The sequence below is a fragment of the Zalophus californianus genome, chromosome 13 (assembly GCF_009762305.2).
Source record: "Zalophus californianus isolate mZalCal1 chromosome 13, mZalCal1.pri.v2, whole genome shotgun sequence".
Lineage (NCBI taxonomy): Eukaryota > Metazoa > Chordata > Mammalia > Carnivora > Otariidae > Zalophus > Zalophus californianus.
Window position 1 is genome coordinate 50,627,624 of NC_045607.1, and position 23,294 is coordinate 50,650,917.

Consider the following 23,294-nt stretch of genomic DNA (forward strand, 5'->3'; position numbering starts at 1 on the left):
TGGTGAGAAAATGCGAAGATGATGATGAGGTCATTCTAGACTCACGTGGTGTAAGCAGAAAAGACCTGGTACCTCATCCTCTCAAAGTACACCCCTTGATGAACTACCCAATGGTGGGAGAATGCTTCCATGTTAAGACAGGCTCATGTAATGAAATATTATGCAGTCATAAACATGAAGCCTTTGAGCCATTTTTAATGACATAGAAAATATTCAAATATAATGTCAACTGAAGAAAATTCAATGCAAAGTAGAACATACCATGTGAACCACGATACTAAGAAAATTCACGTGTTCGTAAATCTATATAATCATTTTTGTACCCATGTGTCTATATATGTGTAAATACATATAAATAAGTATGTAATTATACATAAGTATAATTATGTCACAGAAATATATTAGGAAAAGACCAAAAACAGTTGTTAGTTCCTGGTGTTTGCCTTTGTATTTTTACGTTTTTCTGTTTTCTGAGTTTTCTATAATGTATAGTCACAGGAATTAGAATATTCAGGCAAGACAAAATACAAGTCTGAGAAAGTGTAAGGCAGGAACATTTTAAAATATGGTATAAATGGATGAAATGAGGCCATCACCTCAAATCCCAAGTGTCACTTAAAGATTATCAAGTCTGTTTTGAAATCATCTCAGAAGCTATCTTAGAATAGCATCCCTGACTTTAAATGGCTTTAAAAATCAATCCATATTCAGGCTCACACTATTTAGTAAATCCCTCTCTCCAAGAAAAAGCCTAATGGAACTATCTCTAGGAGAGCCTATTTCGTGGGGTTCTGAGTTCTTTTTATAAAGGAAATGAACCATAACAAGTCCTTTTCATGGTGCTAAATGTCCTTTTCTGTGAATCTCTAATGGCCTCTTGCTTCTTCTCCTGAGCTGCAGAGCCTCACTGCTGACTTCCTGACAGCTGGATATGCTCTAGCTTTGTCCGGCTCAATGTGTCCAGATAGTTCATTATCTTCCCCCGTGGTCACTGCTGCTGTTCAGAGCGCTACCACCCTCCCATCCACCCAGGCTAGACACTACGGGACATCTTCGGTCGCTTCTTGTCCCTGTGCTCCTTACCAACACTCCGCTCTGCCGGTTGTCAAGTCTGGCCAAGCACATCTCCTTGTGACACAAGTCTGGGCCCTCTTGCAGTGGTCAGCTAACAGCTCTCTGCCTGCAGGCACTGCCTTCTCCACACCAGCCTGCTCACTGCTGTCGCGGTAGCCAATATTTTACTTCCCAACTCAAAAGTCTTCAGTGGCTCCGTGTCGCCCAGTGAAATTTCTCAGTCAAGGGCTACCTTTTCTAAAGCCTGTCCTTAATTTCCCTCTCAACATCTGGCCAGAATTTCGCTCTTCCTCTTCCAAACACCCATTGCACTAACTCCACTCATCACTTTTAAGGTACTTTTAAGTATCTACTAAGTTCTAATTATGTATAAGTTTTCTTTAGTTTAATACCATGGGACAGAGTCCATATCAGTTCTCGACTGGATCTCTTAACACCATGCCCTGGGCAGAGGCAATTAGTGCATATTCACTCAATGAAGTCATGCTGTTGGTATGCAGACATAAAGGCAAGCAGTACCATCCAGAATTGAAGCAAACAAACAAAACCAGGTCAAAGAAACTCCCCAACAGACTGTCACTCACTGGGGACATTTTTAGTCCCACTCCCTGCCTTCCTCTAGTTCCGCCATCTGTTCGAGGGGGCAGATGGGTTTTTTTGACGGGGGGTGGTTGGCAGTTAAGGAAGGCTGCTCTGGTAGCAGAGGTGATTGGGGGATTTGGCGCGGAGAGAGGACAGCTTGAGGACACCTGTGCTTCTAGCCTGCTTGGTTTACCTCTGCATCTCCTCCATTTGGTGTCTCCCAGAAATAGCATGACAGCTTGAAAAGATCTCTTTCCTGTCTCCTGTGCCTTTCAGATATCCTGATGCTTTGTCACTATACAACTCACTCTGGGCAGTGGTGCAGGCCCAGACCCTAGCTGATTTTTCTTTGCCTTTGCCATGGCACCAAGCACCGAACCTGTACCAGTTAGGCTCTCAGTTAAAAAAATGAATGAAATTGTGGGTCGTGGAGGGAGCTCCGGCAGAGAAGAGTGTATCTCATCTTCTCTTGACAACTCGGGGGCAGCAGAAACCAATCTCTTCCTAAGTTTAGGATGGGGCAGGAGAGAAGTGACCAAAAGTTGGAAAAGACACAAGCGTTCACTTTTTCTTGGGTCATAGAGCACACAGGATCATGGTGTAATGAGGAAAAGGACCCCCTGAGGAGCTGGGAGGTGGACAGTCAGTTCTCCTGTCACTTCTTTCTGATCTCGAGTGCCTTACATTTGGACTTCTGCCACATATAAGTACTGGATGAAGTCAGGAGTTTTAAGATGAAGTAGCACTGGGGGCTTGGAAACCCATCTCATGGAGCTCTATCTTACCTCTTCTCTTCCTAGTGGCTGCTGAAGGCAGAACTTGCAGCTCTGTAGACCACAAATTGAAAACTACTGAACTAGGTGATCATCTCAAAATCTTTCCTACTCTAATGTTTGGTGACTTCTTAAAGCACTATGGGCTTCCCTGTGCAAGATGGGATCTGGCGAATGAGCAAATATTCTGTCAATAGGTCACAATCTTTTATTAAACCATTGTACCTACTAGGGCAATATTCATCTATCTTTTTGGAACCAGACCAAAAGAACCTTGTTTCATCATCCAGGTTTTGAAAAAAATTTTAAGGCACACATTCATTTTTCTGCTATAAAACCACTGGAGAGTTTTTGATCATTTGACCCCATATGTTAATATTTCTTCACATTGCTATTTCTGTGGTTCCATATTCTTGATATTAATGAATGCAATTTCTGAACTGCTTTTAAGTAAGTGGGACTAATATTTCCTTGGGCTTTGTTTATCTCTCACTCTACTTTCCCAAGTGATTGGTCACTATTTGGATTGAGTAAATATCAGTATTTATGCTTATATAAAAGAGGCTTGTCTAACCTAGGTGTGTGGTCATTTCAAAGACCCAGGGGACCAAACTTCGCATAGACATGTAAAGTTGCCAGTACTGTACTGGTTGTGGGGGTCTATGTTGGGCTTAAACCAGATATTACAGGGTGCTAAAGGCATCATGAAGAATAAGGTATCTGTGGCATGAATCGGGTCACCTGAGTTTACGTAGTAGAGGAGGTAGGTCTGGAACTGGAAGCACTTAGACTTACAACCTAGCTTTCTTTTGCACAATCTAACCTGGGGCAGATCACTCAGCCTCTTTAGCCTTCAGTTTGTTTATCTGGAAATAACAGATAATAATCTCTGTCCAGCTAACCTCCCAGGGATTGTAAAACTGAACTGAGATAATGGATGTAAAAGCACTTTATTAACTTCATAAAGAAGTAACATTAGGCAAGTCATTTTACAGGTTTGGCTCTCAATTTGATAATGATAGCTGACTTCTGCTGAGTGCTTGGCACCTTGCTAAGAGCTTTATATGTATTATCTCATTTAATCCTCGTAGCTACTCTCTTACAGGAATATTATACTCATTTTACAAATGGCAAAACTCGGGTCTAGAGAAGTAAAGAAGTTACTAGCTAGTAAAGCCAAAGTGATAGATAGAGGTTAAAATGGAGGATGATGATAATACCTGTTCCATTAACCCACAAGTTAATTAAGAGAATTGCATAAATAATTACACTTTTCAAAAGTGTAAGATGTAATGTAACAAGTGATTATTGGTAGTAATGAGCTAGTTTGGTAGAAGGACTGAATCGCCCTAGTAACGGAGTTATAGCTGATTGTCTGATGATGTGTGTGTGTGTGTGTGGTATGACTATGAACTTGGAAGGATATGACCATGCATCCTAAAAAGAACCAGAACTCTGCTTTTTTACCTCATTATAGATAATGAATGAAAGTGGACGTGGGATTTTACAGTGATCTTTCTTATTGCTTACTCATTCGCTTCTCAGAGCAATATATTCAAATGAGGTTGATTGAAAGGAAGTTGTTACTTTTCTAAATCATTTACCTCTTGTAACAAAACAAAAAGACTTCCAAGATTAGGAAAACATTTCATTATACTTTAATTGCTAACGAGGCGCCCATTTTCTAGTCCCTACATTGAGTTCTCCTTTTTTGGAGACATGGCATGAATCCCATCTGAATAAAATGGCAATGTCTCACAGCTGGTTAAGTGGGGATTATTAGGCAGTTGCACATTGCAATTTATGGAGATGCTAATTATCTTAATTGCTCATGGTTGTTGTACTTTAAAAATCTGATACATGTGATTTACTCTGACGAAGATATTTTTTAGGAATTTGTGTCTCTGGCTGTTAAAACAAGAGAGAACTCCATTTCTAGACCCATAGAGAATTCTGGGGCATCTTTTCCCTTCATGGAGGAGAAAGCTGATTTCTGGAAAGTTTAGCAGTTTCTCTCTGAGGTAACATCAACATTATCATAATCATGATCTTCGTCATAATAGCTGTAGCAACTAACATTTTTGAGTGCTTATCATGTGTCAGACATTCTACTAAGCTCTTTAAATATCTTAGGGCACTTATTCCTCATGATGACTCTGTGGGGTAAGTACTGTTATTTTCCTCACTTCACAGGATAAAAGATGGAGATTTACTGAGAACAAGTAACTGGCCAAAGGCTACTCAACCAGTAAAACAGCAGAGCCAGGATCCCAAGCCAGCCTCTTTGCTCCAAAGCTCCCCTCCTAACCACCAGGCTGTACAGCATTGGACTAGTCACCAAGTTAGCGTGACCAGGTTTTTACATGCCCACTATACATAATGGCTTTCGCGATGCAGATTATTTCTTTAGAGTCGCATTAAGATTCAATCTGAGATTTTTGTTCACAATTTGGATCACGGCCAGGGATGATTTATGCAATTTGCTGTCAAATTAAATGGGGCTGGACAAAAAAGTCCACTGGAACTCACCAAGAACTGCCGCTCGGGGCATACAAGTTTGGGCATTTGCTCAGGACTGTTGCTCGGAATTCCTTGAGGGAAGGGGGAATCTGGATGCATTTTCGGCTAGAAACAGATTTGTTTGCTAATGATCGTGACCATGATAGTGTGATGAGTGAGAGCTTTTTTCACTTTTCCAACCCTTGCCAATTGAAGCCCCCTTCATTACTGCCTTGGAGGGAACACTGGAGGCCCGTGCCAGAATGAATCTGCAAAGGTGCTTCTCTGATCTTCTCACAAACAATGTCTTGCACAATTTCCCCCAGACAGCAGTAACAGTCATTCCGGTCTCATGGACTGAGCTAGAGGAGGCCAAATGTAGCGTAGTTTACATTGAAAGCCACTCTGAGAACACAAGGTGCTTATGAGCTGAACTAAAACGATGCCTTTTTAGTTGTTGCTGGACCATAGGCATACATTTTAGGGCTTTCTCGCCACATGATGGATTTTAGCCTTCACCTGAGAGGCAAAGATGAGACAAAGTACTGCACAAACAAACAACAACAGAAAAAGGCATTAAAAAAAAATTTCCCCGTGGTGTAAGACAGAAGCTGTAATTATGACATGGCAGGCACAAGAGAGGATTTTACATTTGATTAGATTCTAAACATCTTAGCTACAGGGGAAAGGGTCCATACTATGGGGTGAAATGAATGCAGTGGAAAACAAAACATGCAGTAGATCCCTGACTTATAGGAGGAGCATGCCTCTGGACTTCTGGGAGTACCCAAGCTGGGACCACCACCAGAACACTGGAGAGAGCCTATGATGGGATTAGTGATGTCATTGCTCTGAGTCACCAATGAGAAACAGTCTTAATTTCTGCTAAAAGCCATTAAAATTTTAACTTCACTCTCTTTTCCTTCCATTAGAAGTGTTAAGTTTTGGCTTCCTTTTTGAGACCACTTTTGGCGAGGAAACAAGGTATTTTACCACTTCATAAAAATGACTGCATAAAAGACACCAGCAGAGAGCAACAAAAGCTCTCTTGGGATGGAACTTCTGGTCGTCAGGTAGGCTCAAATGTTGGTCTAGTAGGATAAGAGACTCATATTCCTGCCTCAGTAAAATGTCAAGTTACTATATATCATGGATATTCAGGCTTGGTTTAGAACAGTGGAAACCAAGAAGGCTAAATCACTGAATTCCAAGTGTCCACTGTACACAGTATGAACTCATCTGTGTTCCAGTCTTTCCAAGACTGGAAAGAAATATAGCAAAAGCATTAACACTGGTGATTTGTGGGCACTGGAGATGGTTAGTGAGGTTTATTGTTTTCATTATAGGCTTTTAACTCATCGACATTTCTTAGTTAGCATTAAGCATCAGAAAAAAAAGCCATAAAAGCATAAAAATTATTTTGAAACCAGGGGCTAGATGTCAATAACCTCTTTAGCTTTGAGAACCATTAGATGAGCCAATCCACAAACCATGTGAACCAGTGCATATTGTCAGTGAGTGAAATGAGTAAGGGATGTCATTTAGTTCACTAGTTCAACTGTAAACATTTAGTTATTAGGAAGTAAATTAATGCCAACAATGAAGCTATTTTGGTAGATGAAAAAAATTGGATATCAAGGATTATGGCGAATGGTCATCATAACCAGTCTATTTCTGGTTTGTTTTGGTTTCAGATGTGTAGCAATGAGGGAATTCTTATTATCACAGAGAAGCAGATGGTAATGGTAACAGTTTTTTTACAGCTCACCCTGCAATCTCAGGATACTTATTTTTCAGCCAAATAGACATAATGCAGAACTTAAGGATGAGGGCAAAAAGCAGTTACTTTGGTGGTGTAACATTTTTACAACTGTTACAACAATTCTTACAATTTAGCTGAGCTTGAACAAGTTAAAATTAGTTTAACGTGTTTGAATATATGAACTTCTTGTGAGTTCTTGTTTAAAAACACTTCAAAATATATCAAATCAAATTCACTGAAGAAACTCTGTGGAATAACAGGTTCTGTAGGCAAAGACTGAAAACCACTGACTTAATGCAACAAACAACCCTCTCACCCCCATTTCGTGGGTGAGAAAACTGAGGTCCAGAAGGGTAAAATAATAAACCAAGGGCTCCAGACTAATAATAATTTAGTGCACCTTTTGCTGTCCATGGTACTTCCTAGGCTTGACAGGCAATAAACTTGGTATGCGAACGGGATTTTGCTTTCAAATAATATATAATAGGCCCCAAATCCTAGGCTCATACAAGTAAAGTGAACAAATATCTCAAGGGCTAGATGAAAGAAATTTCCTTTGGAATTCAAAAATATCTGACTGTCGGTACTAAGGACGTCTACATTTTCCCTCTTGGGGGTTTCTAATTTTAGATACAAAGGCGATAGTTTACTGTCATTGTATCACTCCTGATTTGACTATGAGGCAGTTATACCTGTAGTTAGAAAGCAGTTTCTTGAGGGTTTGACTCTGCTGTGTCTAAAGGGAGGGCAGACCTTTGTTAGACAGTATCTTCTCTCAGACCATCACTTCCTGTTTTCTCTTGGAATTTAGAAAAGTTGCTTTGATCCCAGGGATGCAAATAAGTGCAATGAATTTCCCAGCGATCCTGAAGTATCTTCACCTTGGAGCAGCAAATCTACATTTCCTAAAGCAGTTTCCTCTTAAATCTCTCCTACTGCTAAGTCTTAATTTTTACAGCTTTGTTTAATTACCTCTGCAGTAAAAAAGCAGCTTCCTGACATTTGCCTCTAACTTACTTTTTCTTTCTCTTTTCTCAGGTTTTTTTCCTTAATAGCCACCTTAATAGCAACATTTATACATGTGCTATATTAGATGTTTTAAAATAACATAGGATGCAGACAAAGCATAAATTTCGCAGGCAAACCTCTTTCATCATAACATGGCTCTTTGCTTTTGGATAATAAGAAATAGGGCCACAAGTATTACTCCGACAGAGAAGATAGATAAAAATCAGAAGCCAGAAAAAAATTGAGTAAATTATAAACATTCTTAAAATTGTTAACAAAATGCTTTTATCTCACAACTGTCTTCCATGGCCATCTCTTTATGGAAGTTTTTTCCCCAGTTGTGGGAGTGAATCCCTTATTTCTCCTAGAAATTTACACATAAATTCTCACGAAAATGTGTAAAGCCTTTCAAAGTCTTCCTCTGGCTGAGCCCACCTGTCTGAATTAGGATAACTATGCTTTTCACACACTGGTCTTCTGGTATAGATGTAAAGATGTATAATAAGTAGAATAATTTAAAATTAGGGTTGAATTGCATTAGTTATAATTATCTTGGCTAAAAATGCTTCATACCCTTAATATTTCCAAAATAAAAAAAGTCCAAGTAAAATTTTAACACCTCATTCAGTTTTTAAACCATATCCAATTTTTAATACATAATTACCTGGTGTAACATGAACCTAAGTTAACTTAAACTTCACACAAATTATATAATTACAAAATATTGATTCTTTCTGTGTCTTTAATGAAAACCTGTTACTCTGGGTTCAGTTTTATGAGCTAAGTATATGAGATAGGCAATTGTGCATCACGTGTAGAATTTAGAATCCATGAATATGAGACAGACAGAGTACAAGAAAATAAACTTTAGAAAGTTAACAGCAGAAAACAAAAACTTCAAAGATAGAGCGATTTTCATGCATGTTGCTCATGTACTATTTCAACTATTTAAAGTTTTATTTTTATGTACATTAATTACTAAACTATGATTTAAAAATAATATTGAGGTGCTTCTCAGAAATCCAAGGGGCTTGGGGAAGGATTTTTTATCTTTTGGTGTTCACAATTAGTTTCGTAGGAGGAGAATTTTTTTTTTTATATCTTCTCTCTTATGCTGAGGATAAGGAGGCTAATAAAGAGATTTACCAGGAAGTGTTGCAACTACAAAGGCAAATGTCACACCACGACAAGACTGCTGACCTGTACTTTTATGACTCCTCATCATCTGAGATGTTTCATTTGTCAGTCTGATTCTTAAACCTAAGTGAGGGCCAATCATAGTTTCCAAAAAGCCCAAAAGTCCAAAAAGTAACAATAATGCATGATTAGGAATGGACACTGGGCAGTGACACTTATTTTTCATTAAACAATTTAAGAAGCTTAGTTGGAACTTGATTTATGTTTAGGACAAATAAACTGGTAAATTTGACTGACCTGGCTGGGCAAGGATCCAAGTTGCACTCTTGAAGTTTGGGTTTGGGTTTGATGTTCTCCGGGTAATACTGACAGTATTGATCAGCAACCACACGGTTGCTCCGAAGGTCGTAACACTCTGCCGATGTCAGCTGGTAACCTGTAGCATCAAACCATCCAGGCAAGTTTAAAACACACAAACCACGGTAAAATATAACGCAATATATTTCTTTATGCTTTTTGGCCATCTCCCATTAATGGAAATTCTTTCCCAATGCTTCGGGTAATTTCCAGGACACAAGACAGATAAATGGAAGGCTCATTAATTTTTGCAGTCCTCAAATACTATTTTTCCCCTCAAATTTTAATCATTAAATTATACTATAAGGTTTGAATCAAGAAGGGCAGAGCTAGGTGAAAAGACTCCGCTGTAAGTCCTAGTCTTGTTAATTTGCTTTGTGTCTTCTAAAAAGTGTAACAAAAGATGATCAATATTTACTTGCCAACCATTAAATTTTGCAAGGATGCAAAATTGCCTCCTTTGTATCTGGGGCACCAGGAAGAATAAACTCCCAAACTGATCAATGAAATAAACTCTAACAGTGCTCCCGTTGGGGGAATGGGGAACAGCACAAGACCAGGTCCTGCCAGTGGCCTTGGGAACATTATCTTTGTCTAAATTCAACCTGAGTAGGTTAGGCTGAGTAAATGGAGGATGAAGATCCTAACAGGAGCCACTAGGAATCCCTCCAGAACAATGACAATAATAGTACTCCCCTAATGTTCAATTTCCTCTTGACCTAAAATCCTTGGCCATTGCTCCTTAAGTCTCTGAGAGCTGATATTTTTTAGTTTCCGTGCACACATTTCCACTGTTGAGAGAATTCTTTTAAAAATAGCATTGCTGTGTACTACTTAGTTGCATTCGTTGGAGCTTTCCCACCTGCTTCTCTCTCTGTGTTTCTGGTGAGGTGTTGATGAAGACTGAGATTCTTAGGGTGAAAAAGAAATGTACATAGATAATTTTTTTTTAACTTAGGCTTTTGTATTTTCTAACCCTAACCAACCTCCAAAATATATTCTCTCTGGCAGGTGGTTAAATATTATCGCTAGATACGTGTTAGCAAGTCAGAGTTAGAGTAATTAAAGACTTGCAAAAGATTTTAGGAGATCAGAAGGAGGCTTATAAACCAGATTTCCTGGCTTGGGGCTGTGTTCTCAGACCACCCGCAAAAATTAATTGTTCATTAAAGACCCAAAAAAAGACCTTTTAACAATGTTACTGTAAAGATGAAAAGCATGGAAAGTAATAGGTCAGAGCACATGTTCCATTAAGCTTTTTATTTTATAAGAAAATCAAAGAGAAAAATGACATTGTAAATAAGTATACTTTTATTTTTCAATTACATTATACTCTAAAGCAGATAATATTATGACAAACTAATCATTTTATAATAAAAATTATAATTTGTAATTTTATAAGCAAATCATTTTATACCTTTTATACTTTTATATTTTCCATATGGTAATTTCTACTCAAGGACAGAATTTATCATGTAGTAAAATGTGGGCATAATCAATAAGTAAATTGTGTAAGATTATGATTTTTAAAAATCATAATCTGTCATCTTACAAATGTTGTTGTCAGGCTATCCAAGAGTGTGTGAAATGAAGGTTTAGAACAAAAATGAAATAAATGACAAGATAATTGTGTTTTCAAACATTTCACAAGGTAATTGGAGTAGCGATTGTTTGTTTACACTTAGCAAAACGTTGAATGTGGAACCAGAAATATAAACGGGAACTCGGAGATCATTTCTTCAGTAATTTTCAAACTGTGGTCGGTACAGTGGGAAGAAGGCTGGTTTCCACATTGCTCCTATCTTCATTCTGAGCAATACTCCTTTTATCTGGGCTTCCTAGTGATCTTTCTTTTGAAGCAAGGGTTTGATCACTCAAAACATTTGAAGACCACTAATGCTTCTACTTCTTCACTTAGATGTGAGGAACATAAGACTGAGAGGGGTTGGATTATATGAATTTAACATTAGTTGCCATTATATAGCAAGGTATCATCAAGGTTACTGAAATTAACCTCCAACAGCAGCTCTGTGTGAACCTGGCATAGTGGGCATATTACTGAATTGTTACTTCTCACAAAGCACGGTTTGCATTTAAAAAGAAAAGAAGAGGGGCAGCTGAGTGCCTCAGTTGGTTGGGCGTCTGCCTTCGGCTCGGGTCACGATCCCAGAGTCCTGGGATCGAGCCCTGCATGGGGCTCCTCGCTCAGCAAGGGAGCCTACTTTTCCCTCTCCCTCTGCCCTTGCTTGTGTGTGCTCTCTCTCTCACTCACTCTCTCTCTCTCTCAAATAAATAAAAATCTTAAAAATAAAAAGAAGAAAAATAATTATTTGCTTGGATTTCTTTCTTCAAAACTATTTCCTATGCTAGTCATTAATAGGTGTATCAAAATTACATATTCCCAAGAAACATCAAAGTAATTGGCATCTTATTTTTAAACAAAGTAATTTTCTCTTCAGGACAGATAGAGCAGATGGAAATACTATTTTGTTGAAATGCTTAGAATGTTGAATGAATAGTTATTTAACAACCAAGTAAAAAGCACTTGAAGGTATTTTTGACTAACAGCTTTTAAGCTAAAACCTAACATTATTCTATAGAACCTCATTTTTGGTGGTGTGTTCACATTATGCAGCTGAAGATGAATTATTTCATATGTTTTTACTGTTTAAAAAAAACGAATAGGTAATAATTTTTCTCTATTTTGAAGTACCATCCTTCTTTTCTCTTGTCAAAATAATCTAGTGATTCCCATGTGGATTAGCTACTTAACACTGTCCAATTAACAGGCTTCTATGAAGGTGGAGCCAGAATTTATTTGATGTGCTAGTTTTTAAAGGAATATACATATAATTTTATGCTCATTAAATCAGCAAAATTAAACAATTCTTATAATCCACAAATACTGGCTCAGTTGGCAATGAAACTCAAATATTCATACGCTGCTTATTACCATTCTGGAAAGAATTTTGGTAATATATGCCAATAGCCACAAAAATTCTGAAACTCATTCTTGAGAATTTATTCCAAGGAAATAATTTGAAAGAAGAAAAATACTTAGGTATTAAGTTATTCATTACATTATAATAGAAAAGTTTCAATGAACTAAATCTTCTATAGGGATATGGCTAAATAAATTATAAAATGATTTGAAGCAATTATTATGTAACCATTATAATTATCAAGGGCAGAAAATGGGGAGGGGATATCTTTTCCAGTAACACAAAATGCTGTCCATGTTGCAGATGTGACAGAGTAGAGATAGGAATTCATTTGGTGACTTTTCAGGAGAGATGTGTTTCAATGAATAAATAAGGCAAGGGGCATTCCATTTATGGTGCAGATGATGGGGTAGGGTTTAACAAAAACTGAGTCTAAGTCTGTAGTGCAGGGACTTTTTTTTTCTTCTGGTAATAAACTATTTCCTTTAATTAAATCAACCTCTGATTCTTTTTGGATACATCATGCTAGGTAGTAGGCCTGACAAACATTCTCCATTTGTCTCCTGAATAACTAAGTTCTCTTCAACCAGATGAGTAGTTTATTCTCAAAGGAACAGAATAGAGTCAAGACCGTTTCCACTAATGGAACTTTGCTGACAGAAAATGTTCATGCAGCATCTAGAGGGAGGTATCCGCCTTACAGGAGGGCTTCAGGATTTGGCCCCATTCAGAATAAAGAATCAGACCCATCACAGCACTCAATTTCTTCCACGTTGAAATGACTATTTTCATGACAGCCAAGTCTTCCCTCACAGAAGCCAAGAGTTCCAAGGGTAAGTGAACACCATTACCTCCTCCACAGGTTGCTGAGCAAGGAAAGAAATCTGTCTCCCTCCATCGGTGGATGATCGGCTGATAGAAGATGAACTGGACTGTGCTGTCTGCGGGCCCCGAGTTGTGGATCTGCAGGAGATAAAAGCAAAGAGAGAAACTGGTATGACAGGGAGGGGCTTTTTTTGTCCCTTGCAACTTGTACAAGAATGCACAGTGGCACTGATGGCCTTAGGCTGCATGAAGAACCACTCTAGGAGAGAAGTGGCCATAGCGTGGATTTTTATATGTAAAATATGTATGTATGTGTATTTTTATTTTATTTATTTATTTAAAAGATTTTATTTATTTATTTGACAGAGAGAGACACAGTGAGAGAGGGAACACAAGCAGGGGGAGTGGGAGAGGGAGAAGCAGGCTTCCAGCCAAGCAGGGAGCCCGATGCGGGGCTCGATCCCAGGACCCTGGGATCATGACCTGAGCCGAAGGCAGATGCTTAACCGACTGAGCCACCCAGGTGTCTTGTGTATGTGAATTTTTAAATGCAGGTTCCAAAGTAGACAATTTGTTCTGAGGAAATTATAAATGCCATATACTGCAGAAAATGAAAGATCCTGTCTTTAGTCAAGAAAAAAGAATTAAAGAATTAAATGGCTCTGCCCACTCAGAGATGTTTCCTGGCACTTCAGTGATTCATACATTTTAATGTGCAGAGTTGCCAGTTGGAAGCTTGCTAAAATGCAAATTCCTGGGCTCTTGCAATGCAAGAGCAATGGAAACATTGATAGTCCAAGTACCAAACTTTGAAAAACACCAACTTACAATATAAAAGCAATGTGTACTTTGAATACTCATGTCCTTATGGAAATTACAACCCCATTTTGTTTTTATTTTTTATTTTTGTTTTTTTTTAAAGATTTTATTTATTTGAGAGAGAGAGAGAGAGAGAGAGCGCATGAGAGGGGGTTGGGTCAGAGGGAGAAGCAGATTCCCTGCTGAGCAGGGAGCCTGATGTGGGACTCGATCCCGGGACTCCAGGATCATGACCTGAGCCGAAGGCAGTCGCTTAACCAACTGAGCCACCCAGGCGCCCCCCATTTTGTTTCTAAAAAGGGGAAGTGAGGCAATAATTCTTTAATAGTTCTTAAAAGTATAAGGTTGAGAAAATATACTCAATCTAAAAGAGAAGGAAAAAGTACCCAATAGGAGCAGCGCCTTGATTTCGCAAAGACATAATGACATGCCGTATAACACGGAGACAGTTGGGCAAGGCTTGGACTATTTATTATACTAAAGGAAGTTCCATGGACAACCAAGAGGGCCACCTCTTACTTCAAGACAGTTAGAGGCATATCAGCGCATCATGTGGTCTACGTCTTTATGTTTTCAAGCCTTACCGTGGTCCCACTGCCCTTTGCCTAGGATAAGCTGATGGATTTGGCCTTCAGATTTTTAAAAAAGACAGCCTATTTTCCACTACTGAGTTGAACAACTGGATTAACAACTGGATTAAACATCTAGGAACACTGGAATGCAGGGAGGTATTAAATCCTAGACCAATTTTTGGACTTTGGATGAAAATATTGGAAATGTTCCTCAGATAATCTGCAAGAGCTGGAAAAGGAGAAAGAAGAAAGAGAGAGAGAACTATAGAATATCTCATATTATGCTGGCATTCTGACCCATGAAACATCGAGGTCTTTCCTAATTAGAATAAACAGTGATACAATCCCTTACTTTAAAGCCAAAACAGCTGAAGCAATATGGTGTCTTTCACAAAAGGGGCACAGAGCCTACAGATTAATATTTTTCAATCCTATGTGTCAGATACAGGATACCTAATTGCTTGCTCAGGGATGTAGTATTAATCACATTCTTTGGAAAGTTTTTTTTTTTTTTTTTGATTTTTTTTTTTTTTTTTTTTTTTAAGCTCACAAAAGCCTATAGCTCTCTTGGGACGTGTGGTTTCCATGCTGGAAAGGTATTAGAAGAGGACTCTCATTTAAACATCAGCTCCGTGAAAAAATAAAAAGACCAGAAGATTTATTTAGGCTTAGAGAGATGGATTTTTTTTTGCAGAGGTCTCTTTTGGGATGCTTGAAATTAAACTAAGTCCTAGGAAAGTGGAGGAAAAAACAAAAATGAGGAGGCTATAACATCAAAATCCTTGGAGAAACCTTGTTCTAGAATATCTGTACAGTGTCTGGGCTCAGTTTTTGATCTGGTTAAAGAGGAAAAGATGGCACACATCAAATTTTCAGCTTCCTAGAAGTTACCAGTAAAAGCACATTATGCCTTGAGAGTAAGGAATGCATGTCAAGACGTTTTGGTGTTAAGAGGAAGTGTTAGTAAATACTATGTTGAAGGAAAGAAAATAAGGACCTTAGAGAGGATATTGTTCCTAACTGTCCAATGAAATTGATGTACAATGACCGTGAATGCTGAGACTGTATGCCTAAATTTGAAAAGAGATTGGAAATGAACAGGGGTATTGTTATTTCAAATAGATAAAAACAGTTGTGATGTATCCAAATCTCTGACCATACAAATCTTACCTGATTCGACACTGATAATATTCCTGGTTCTCTCTTCTCTATAAGCACCTTCTTTTAATAATAACCAACAACTGCCACAGCAACCGGCACTTACTACATGCCTACCGTATGCAGGGTACATTTTATTTATATTAAATCAAATCTTAGAACTACTCTGTATTATCTTTCTACATTTACATTATGAGGAGAGATAGGAGTCTCAGAGAGGCTGAGTGACTTGCTCAAGGCTACACAGCTAGGGAAGAGCAGAGCTGGGATTTGAATTCAGGTCTGCCTTGGCTTGAAAGCTGCCATTCTTTTCATAGTACCAAACAATTCTGTAAATGTTAGTGTTGTGGAGATACAGGTATTTATCTTCAGTGGTGGCCTTGTACTGTTCTTCTCAGTATCTTAATTTTTCATTTGCAAGTAGGAAAATAAAGAGGCTAACCCAATGTCTAACTCTGATGGCCTAATTGTTGCTCACAGAGATGAGCTTCCATGTTCCTTGTTTCTGGTCTTACTAATTCTGGGTGGCTGGGACTTTTGTTATCATTAGCTCTGGAGCTTTATACACCCTAAATCCTCAGACATCAGGTTCTTATTCTCCAGGATATGCTGAAAGCTTCAGTTTGACACATTAGAATTTAGTTTTAGGGAGCTAAACACATCTGGCATATGTAATTTGGGCCTCCTTAAGTTAATAAGGAAAAAGAATGTTCTGAAACAAGCTTTTCTTCCTATAATTACAATGATTCAGTGTTTCTAATTTAATATAAGACTTCTCACACTGAAAGGAAAAGAGAAGACAAAAACTGGTCAATTTCCATAGCAACTGATCTCACTGTCATAGAGTGCCCAGGACAGGACAAGTGTGTGAGTGGGTAATAGATGAACATTAGGTCCATGTAAAATCAAAGGAATCAGGAAGACATTTCAAATGCATGAAAGACATCCTCAAGTACACAAAGGATCTCCCAGTTCATGCACTATGAAATGCCACACTTTTTTCTTCTCAGTTGGGAAAAGGGGTAATTTGTGAGTCTCAGCTGTTCCCCTACCATGTTCTTTTCTCTCCCTGGTGTTGTAGAAACTTTTGCCCCAGACAAGGCCAACAAAGGGTTGGGAGTCAGGAGTCCCCCTATGCTCCTTGGCTGCTGAGTGATGCACAGGGTGATGCTCCATGCTGTTCAGAAAGACATATGAATGCATTATCTGTGTCTAATGCTCTAATTGATGCAAATGCAAGACACAATTTTTCTACTACTTTGGTGTCTTAGGTACTCATCAGTCACTTTTCTCTATGACGTTCTTCTGAAATTTCTAGAATGGGCACAAGCTGAACAGGTACCTTAGCTGCTTTCACAAGGAGAACTAAGTTGGAAGTTTTAGGGAAGGATGGACCATCACTGAAAAAAACCTTCTACTGGCTGAGAAAGTCAAGTTCATTCATTGGGGCTGCAGGTTCAGAAGGATGCCCATGGCATGTGGCAAGGAGGAACAAGGAAGAATGGTCTTGAGATGGTATGGAGGTAGAACGGACAAAGTTTAAGGTCTAACCGGGGGCATATAGAAGAAGGGGAAATCAGTGTGAATCGAAGGTTTCTGATGTGGCTGGGTAAACAGCATATTATTCCACAAGATAGGAGATAAAGAAGATTAAGTAGGTTTCTGGGGCTAGACAAGTCCAGTTTCGGACACGTTGCGCTGGTTGCACCTATGGAATATCCAAGTGGTGATGTGCAGAAGGCAGCTAGATGTATGAAATGCCTCAGCAATACTGTCAACTACTGACACGTGAACAATATTACTTGAATCCAGTTCACTATTTTCAGTATGTGTATTAACTCTTGCAAGGCTACTAGGGAAAGGAATACAAATGGTTTGTTCAGCAGTGCTCTAAGGGTTGCAAAAAAATAAAGACAGCTCTCACTATTGTGCTGTATTTGCATATTGAAATGAAATAACTACCCAGAGCATCATTTTTCTGGTGAGCTATCTTTGCTGGTTTGTAGCTTCTTGTTCACACAAATGTGGCTGGCATCTGGACCAGATTAAAAAGAGCTACCATGCAGATGGAGACAGAGAACAGTGCTCTGGAACCCGTCTTCCATCCAACCTCACGGTCTATCCCATTTTCCTATGTGCATTCTTACTTCTAGCTGCCATGGGGTCATCGAGTCTTAGCTTAAATCAAGTGTCCTCTGGCTCCAGGTCCCATGATGAAAAATTTATGGAGTCCTGGACACATTACAAGTTTTAGAGCTTTACAGCTGACATCCTTCAGGTCCTTCTGACCTACTGAAGGAAAAAATGTTTTATTTTATTGTGATTTTCAAACATTCTTCTAGTGTATACATTTCTCCTACAGAATGGATATGTTGCTTCCAGCAATGTGTTTTATATTACCTTGAAGAGTAGGGAAGCTCTGATAGAAGGAAACAAGTTAGTCTTGTTGCCAGTACAAGAGAAAACAGAACTTGTAATGAGACATATGACCAAGTCTATGGATCATTATTTTGTCTTTCTCATCGACTGAGAACACCTTATGTGAGTCAATGACTGTATCCTAACTTGTTTCAAAAACAGTTTATATCCTCCAACTAATGATGTGTTGGTCTTTGAGTCTTTTTATTAAATCATATACATATATATACACACATAAGGATTTTCTTAGGATCTTAAAAATATTATATGTTCCTGAAAAGTCCAGGATGTACCTTGACACCCCTGAATTAAACATTTCCTGGAGAATAGGATTTCCAAATCTACACCCAAACCCCAAATCTCTCTCTCTCTCTCTCTTCGAGAGATTATAAGTAACAGTTTGGATATGGCTTGAGAACAAGGTACCTAGAGGCCCTTACCTTGACAATGAAATCTGCCGTGAGTGGTCCAGTCATTCTCAGTATCTCTTTGTCTGGAAATTTCTGGAAGTCCACACTAGAATTGTCCACAAGAAAGGTGCCTGTCGAGCTGAGACTGTTTTCACCTTTAGCCCCCTGCAGGGTTTTGGTTTCCAGATCTACATGGTCAAACACATGTAAAGGAGAGAAAGATGTTCCCAGGGCTACCACAGACCACAGGCCAGCAAATTTCATGAAACAGTCTACAGCTATGGAAGGGAGAAATACCCTCTTTATATGGCTGACACAGCTGAAATTGGGATAGAAACAAAATTTATGGGCACCTCCGGATCACAGAGGAGTTTCCGTTGCAAACGATATTATTTTAAAACTCATTAGCCAAGCATTCAGGGCTCCCAATCAAAAAAATCTTTGACTCCCCAATGACCTCCTTAGGGTACCCCACTTTACCACCATCCTATTCCTTCAACTAAACCATCTCCCATACATGTCTTACTGATTTCAGTCTCTACGGCTGTCTAGAATACCCTCCAGTTTTCTTTTTGATCCGTGAGATCCAGGGTGCCTCGCAGAGTTCCCCTCAGCACCCGTGCGACTTTATACCCATGCATTACCTTGTATTTATTTGTACTACTATCTGCTTTCTTACCGTGTGTGTGTTGCGGCTTGCCATGAAGAAACAATAGTAATGAGGACAAGGAAATCACCATTCTTTTCAGTTCTCTCTCTTTTAAAAATCCTGCTGGGTACCTAATGTAGTATTATGTACATATATGATATTAGTGCTTAAGAGAGAAGAACTTCTTGATTCTTGGAGCATTCCAATCAGAATTTGGCCAATGACAAAGACGATGAAACATCTTTTGTTGTAGGAAATGTGAGCAAGCTGGGGATGATGGTAATTATGCCATGTATTTCAGAGCAGATTAAATTCTCATGTGATTGAGAAATGATTTAGAATAACTACCCACTGTATGAAGAGGGACAGACTGTCTAATGATTTCTAAAACTTGCATAAGAACTCTTAGCTTTAGCAGTGGTTCTTCAGCGGAAGGACAGAGTGCCAGGTGAGGCTCTGGGTCTCTACCCAGCATTCAACCAGAATGACTCCCTTCTTCCATGTCTTACAGATTGGGGTTCCGGGATAATTTTAGGACCTCTGGAGGTACTAAAGTACCCGTACTAACTTATTCTACGTATTGTCTACTTTAAACTGGAATACCAACAAGTGAAGAGTGTTGGTGCCCCGTGAAATGCCCACAACGCTCAGATGAAGTCTGTGTAGCCCTTTTTCTGGAGTAGGTCAGACTCCATCCCCCTGCCCTAGAGGACAGAGGTCTTCACAGGAGAACATGAGCTACATCAAGGGAGAACTGGAGGGGAAACCACAACACAGGATCTCCTTCTGTGAGCCTTCATTTCTCAAGCTGCCTTACGTGTGGGTAGGTGTACTAATTTGTGGATATAGCTCCAAGACATAAATCAACTTAGTTTTGGAAAAATCCTGGGGGTCTAAGTCTGATTTGAGCATCTGATTCAGTCTTATCAGCAGGCCTCCCAGCTGTCCTTCCCAAGGTACTTCTGATGGAAGATAAGCGGGGGCTGGACCAGACTGCCTAGTGTTGTTCTGGTTTGGCCCTAAATATTTCAGATTAGTCCCATATTAGACCAGCTTCTGGGAGTTAAGTGCAAAGGGGTGCAAGTGAAACAGGGTGTCATTTATTCACATATTCATCTTATATATTATATTATGTTATATTATTATTCCAGATACACAAAACAAAAAGTTCTTAAGCTACATGTATGTTGTCAACATACATGTATGTCGTCAACATACATGTATGTCTGTTGGGGGGAAAAAAAGAAATTCCATTTTGCTTTCCATCATTTATAAATATCATCTGCCGCTTCACCTATTGAATTCTTGGGACAATTAAAGCAAAATTAAAGGTTCATCCTTTAGCTTATTAGTGATCACATAGTTAGGAAAACTGGGAGGCTCATACATTTATAAAAATGAATTTCCTCTTCAATCTATTCCTTTGGGGTCTTTCTTCTGCACTGAGGAGTCAGTCCCCCACTTGGTAATGATCTCTGCCTGGATGTTTTATTCTGAGCAGGCCTGTCACTGCTAGAAAAATACTGTTTTTGAGTGGGGTTGTTACACGAGCAGTTACCTCTGTCCAATCCTCCGGAGGGAAAGCAAATCATTTGAATGGTGATAGTGTACACACATATATCATCCCTCGACATGTGAACATTATATTTTGGGGGGTTGTTCAGGGTTAGAAAAGAACTTGGATCCATATAAGGTGACTTATCAGCATCTTCTGGCTTTGCCTGAACTGTACCTTACTTATTCCTTCCCTTCACATGACCCCTCAAATCCCGCCTCTCCCATGAAATGTATTTATTTTTATTTTTAGAAAGACTATAGTAGGCTATCTGAACTTTCACAGGCTCCAATTTATCTTCCTCTTGTTTGTCTTTCTGGAATGATTTCATTTATAATCCAATTGCCAAAAGATAATGCTCGCTACCTAAATTGGTTTCCTAGGCATGTGTGTGGGAGGGGAGAAAGAACAGAAGATGATAGATGGTTCTTTAGGAATCCAGGAACAGTCACAGTGGAGGAGATCAGAAATGCTCAAGGGACCAGCTGAAGCGAAGTCTTTCAGTGGAACTGAATTTTGTAGAAAATACAATGTATCCTCTTATACCCCTTCCCTGGGTTATAGCCTGTAATTGTCTGCTGGTAATTTACAGGTCTATGTCTAAACAACAGTAAATGCTAATAATAAAAAAGAGACAATGTGGCTGTGTACTACTGCGTGGCAGGACTGAAGATACCAATTCTTTCTAAATTCTAGCGGGGCCATGCTACCATTTGATCTTTAGGGTTGTGATTATCCATCAATCCTCAATCCCAATAGCTATCTTCAGTATAGGAGGGCTTTGTAGTGTCTTTAATACATGGGATGTTTGATCATACCACCATGGTTTTCTTTAAAAGTTAAGGTTGTTTGGTGCTTCTACGTTCCCCTGAATCGATAAAGTAATGGAACACGGGAATAGGAAGAAAGAAAGAGTGAAGGTGAGGAAGGCTGGAAAGAAGAAGGGGTGGGAAAAGGGATGCAAGGCAAGAAAAAAGACAGATTGATTGGAGAGGAAGAAGAGAGAGAATGAGAAATAATATTCACAAAAGCATAAACATGTGCTTGACTCATGAACAACCTATTGGGAGCATCTATTTTGTATTTTTCAGGAGGAGTGTGGTTAGAGATAATTACCCTGAGGTTTCTGCTATCTCATCAGGCAGCCAAAAGATAAACAGAAGCATTCAAAATATCATATTATGATAGAGTAGAAAGATTTGCACTTCTGTATTTTAATCTCTTCTGGGAACAAAAAATAATAGTGACTAAAATTCCCAATACCCAAAGGAAAACAACTGAGTTTACTTACACAAGTGATCAGGTCCCTTTAAGACGAGGCGAATATGTCTACTTCCATAGGGAATAGCAACCACGGTATCATCCACTAGAGAGAAACAAAGCGATATCTTAAAGGCACATAATTTGACACAAAATTATCGATTAGCTCCTATGTAAAGCACTGACTTCTATACTCCCCCAAGTGACAATCATCTTTTAAGTTTGAAAGAGGAACACCGACATTTGGGAATCAAAATTTCCATTTTCCTCAGAAAAAAACATGCCAATGAAGCTGGTCACTAGTTAACTTATGGGGCACCCGGCCTTTTAAAAAAATATATAAATTTTGATAGTTTGAGAAATGAATTTGCAAGTTTCCATTTCTGATTTTAAAACCTGGTTTTTACATTGCCAAATTTCTCCGGATTACGAAAATGAAAATAAATTCTAACGCTCAAAGGATGACTGTATTATATCAAGATCTGAATTTCTTTCTAGCAAAGTAACTATCTTAGATTATCAGGAAAAATAAGACTAGAAGATTTATTTGTTTGTATTTGTTAAATCTCTTAAGGGCAGAAATCATGCCTCCCAGTTCTTTAATATCCTTCACCCTATCTACATCTAATATTATATATAGTTAAGTGTCTCAGGAATGGTTATGAACCTTTCCCCCCCATATCCTCTCTGCTTGAAAATTAAAAAAGAAAAAAAAAATTTTTTATTTTTTTTTGGCTGAATCACAGCCAGATTTAGAAATGGATTACTTTCACCCTACTTGCAAATTGCGACTGAATTCACTGGAAGCAGAACCTACTTTTTTTTTTTTAATTAGAGGTATATTCTATGCACCCCAAACATATCACAGGCATTCTTGCTTGTGACGTGTGTGACGACACCTCTTATTTACATGCTACTGAAGAGTTTCACTTTCCAAATTATATCATTTACTCCTTCACCCAAAGCTTGTGACATAGGCAAAGAGGATGCTACCATCTCCATTTCATGATGATGAAATGAAGCCTCTGAGAAGTATAGGGAGTAGCCCATGGTCAAAAAAAGAGGAGGGCATTCCAGAAGACAAGGGAAAAAGCAGGTATTTTAAATTCACCAGCATATTCAGAAGCTCCGTGGGGATCCTTTGTTTCACACATATTTTTTTCTGATATTATACATTATCATACTCTCACTGGAAAAATTTAGATTCAATAAGAGTAATCCTAAAAGGTACCCAATGTTCTGAAACTTAGCATCATCCCGTCTTTAGGAGAATCTGATTTCCATAAATGAATCTCAGAAGTTCCCTAACTTCTCTGATCCTTAGTTTCCTCATCTGTAAGACAGGGAAAAGCACACTTACCTCACAGTATTGTTGTAAAAAGATATAGATATTGATATCAATATAGAGATGTGTAGCCTGGAACACAGGAGGCATTTTGTAAATATTACTTTCCTCCCTCTCTTCCAAATCTCCTTAAGGACAGGAACTGAAAG

The 23,294-nt window shown here is 38.7% G+C and overlaps 1 protein-coding gene across 1 annotated transcript in view; it reads right to left on the reverse strand.

The window, feature by feature from the left end:
* ADAMTSL1 (ADAMTS like 1) overlaps positions 1-23,294 on the reverse strand; it is a 406,966-nt gene that overhangs the window by 231,140 nt on the left and 152,532 nt on the right. The window contains exons 6-9 of the mRNA XM_027616409.2: positions 21,832-21,906; positions 18,367-18,524; positions 12,986-13,097; positions 9,133-9,271 (exon numbers count right to left, since the gene is read on the reverse strand). Of these exons, the coding sequence (XP_027472210.1) occupies positions 9,133-9,271; positions 12,986-13,097; positions 18,367-18,524; positions 21,832-21,906 (484 nt within the window). The remainder of the gene's footprint in view (positions 1-9,132; positions 9,272-12,985; positions 13,098-18,366; positions 18,525-21,831; positions 21,907-23,294) is intronic.